This window comes from Pundamilia nyererei, unplaced genomic scaffold (genome assembly GCF_000239375.1).
Source record: "Pundamilia nyererei isolate P.nyererei 1_Seehausen unplaced genomic scaffold, PunNye1.0 scaffold00083, whole genome shotgun sequence".
NCBI lineage: Eukaryota > Metazoa > Chordata > Actinopteri > Cichliformes > Cichlidae > Pundamilia > Pundamilia nyererei.
This window is the reverse complement of record NW_005187484.1, coordinates 1,369,520-1,371,089: the sequence shown is the minus strand read 5'-3', so window position 1 is coordinate 1,371,089 and position 1,570 is coordinate 1,369,520. Positions and strand designations below refer to the sequence as shown.

General features: G+C 38.9%; 1 protein-coding gene across 1 annotated transcript in view; it reads right to left on the bottom strand.

The window, feature by feature from the left end:
* Positions 1–484: 484 nt before the first annotated feature.
* serpine2 (serpin peptidase inhibitor, clade E (nexin, plasminogen activator inhibitor type 1), member 2) overlaps positions 485–1,570 on the bottom strand; it is an 8,027-nt gene continuing 6,941 nt past the window's right edge. Inside the window, exons 7-9 of the mRNA XM_005738341.1 lie at positions 1,334–1,420; positions 1,150–1,233; positions 485–1,054 (exon numbers count right to left, since the gene is read on the bottom strand). Coding sequence (XP_005738398.1) covers positions 1,017–1,054; positions 1,150–1,233; positions 1,334–1,420 — 209 coding nt within the window. The 3' untranslated portion in view covers positions 485–1,016. The remainder of the gene's footprint in view (positions 1,055–1,149; positions 1,234–1,333; positions 1,421–1,570) is intronic.

Genomic DNA, 1,570 nt, shown 5'->3' with positions numbered 1-1,570 from the left:
GATCTCAACTCGTTTTGTGTAGAACTTATGATCTGAAACACACTGCCAAGGCTGCAATGGAGTAGCTAAAGAACCAGTACATGGAGTGGCCCAGCCAATCTCCAGACCTAAGTCCTATAGAAATTCTGTGAAGGGAGCTGAAGCTTGGAGTTGCTAAGCAGCAGCTAAGTAACCTAAAGAATTTAGAGAGTTTCTGTAAAGAGGAGCGGACCAAAATCCCTCATGAGATGTGTGCAAACCTGGTAACCAACTACAAGAAAGTGTTGTGCACACCAACAAGAGTTTCTCCCCCGATTACTAAGTGATGTTTTGCTTGGACATCAAATACTTATTTCACTCAATAACATCCAAATAAATGTATAACTTTTATGCAAAGTGTTTTTTTGATTTTTATTTATTTGGGCAAACTTACAAATTCAGCTGGGGGGGGGATCAAAATTATTTCCCTAACTGGATTACAGAAAATAAGCCAGTCAAAAATCACTCATGTTATGAATGTGTATTTATTCCTTCACCTCACCCCAAAAGTTTGAAGAAGACTTTCTCTCTGAGGGAAAGAATAATTTCAAATGCAAAACCGTTGCAACGGCATGAATATTGCCGTAACTTACGAGTGAAACGTAATACAGACTGGAGTTACAACACGAAACGGAAACACTGACATGATAAATAAACTGATTATCCTACTCCAGAGAAGAGAAAATACACAACTGACATTCAAAGTCTTTTAAAAATGTCATTAATTCAAAAAAAGGATACAAAAAAATTAAAACTGGAAAATTTAGTCAGCAAAATACATTTTATACAGCATGTTATGCAATACAGAAAATAAGTAACATAAAAAGCAACATTTAAAACAAATCACATCATATATCCACATTGTACAAACATGTTCAGCAAAGTGTGCTCTGTATATGTAGGGGTGTGTTTATGTTTACTTTGTATTCTGATACATGGCAGTGTATAAGCGTATCCTGTTGTGATAAATGATGCTATGGTTGATGATGGGGCTGGGCTCAAGGCTCGTTGATCTGGCCCATGAAGAGGACGGTACCTGGAGACAGACGCAAGGAGAACTCGTCACGGTGCCGTGCTTTACAATCAAACATTTTTCAGCATTTTAAGGTGGAAATGGAAGAAAATCTGTACCTGTCGGGTTATGTCTGATGAGGAACGCAAAAGGTCTGTCAACTGTAACCCAGGGTGGAGAGGAACGGGCCAACAAAATAGCAGCTAAACAAAAGCAAAAAAAACAACAACCACAAAACAGAACATTGTTAAAACATGGGAGAAACTTTAAGTTAAAGATGAGGCTTACTGAACAAATGCTCACTAGTGGCTGCTGCTGCTTTTGTTCCATCTTCATTCACGATTATTTTGGCTTTCTGGAGTGCCTTGGATACATACACAGGCTCCGAACCTGAGGAAATGACAATACACAATCATCTTTGCTTTCTCAGTATGAACCAGACCTTCCACATGCAACATAGATTGCATATAGGGATGGGTATCGTTTAGGTTTTATCCGATACCGGTGCCAAATCGGTACTTTTGAAACGGTGCCGGTGCT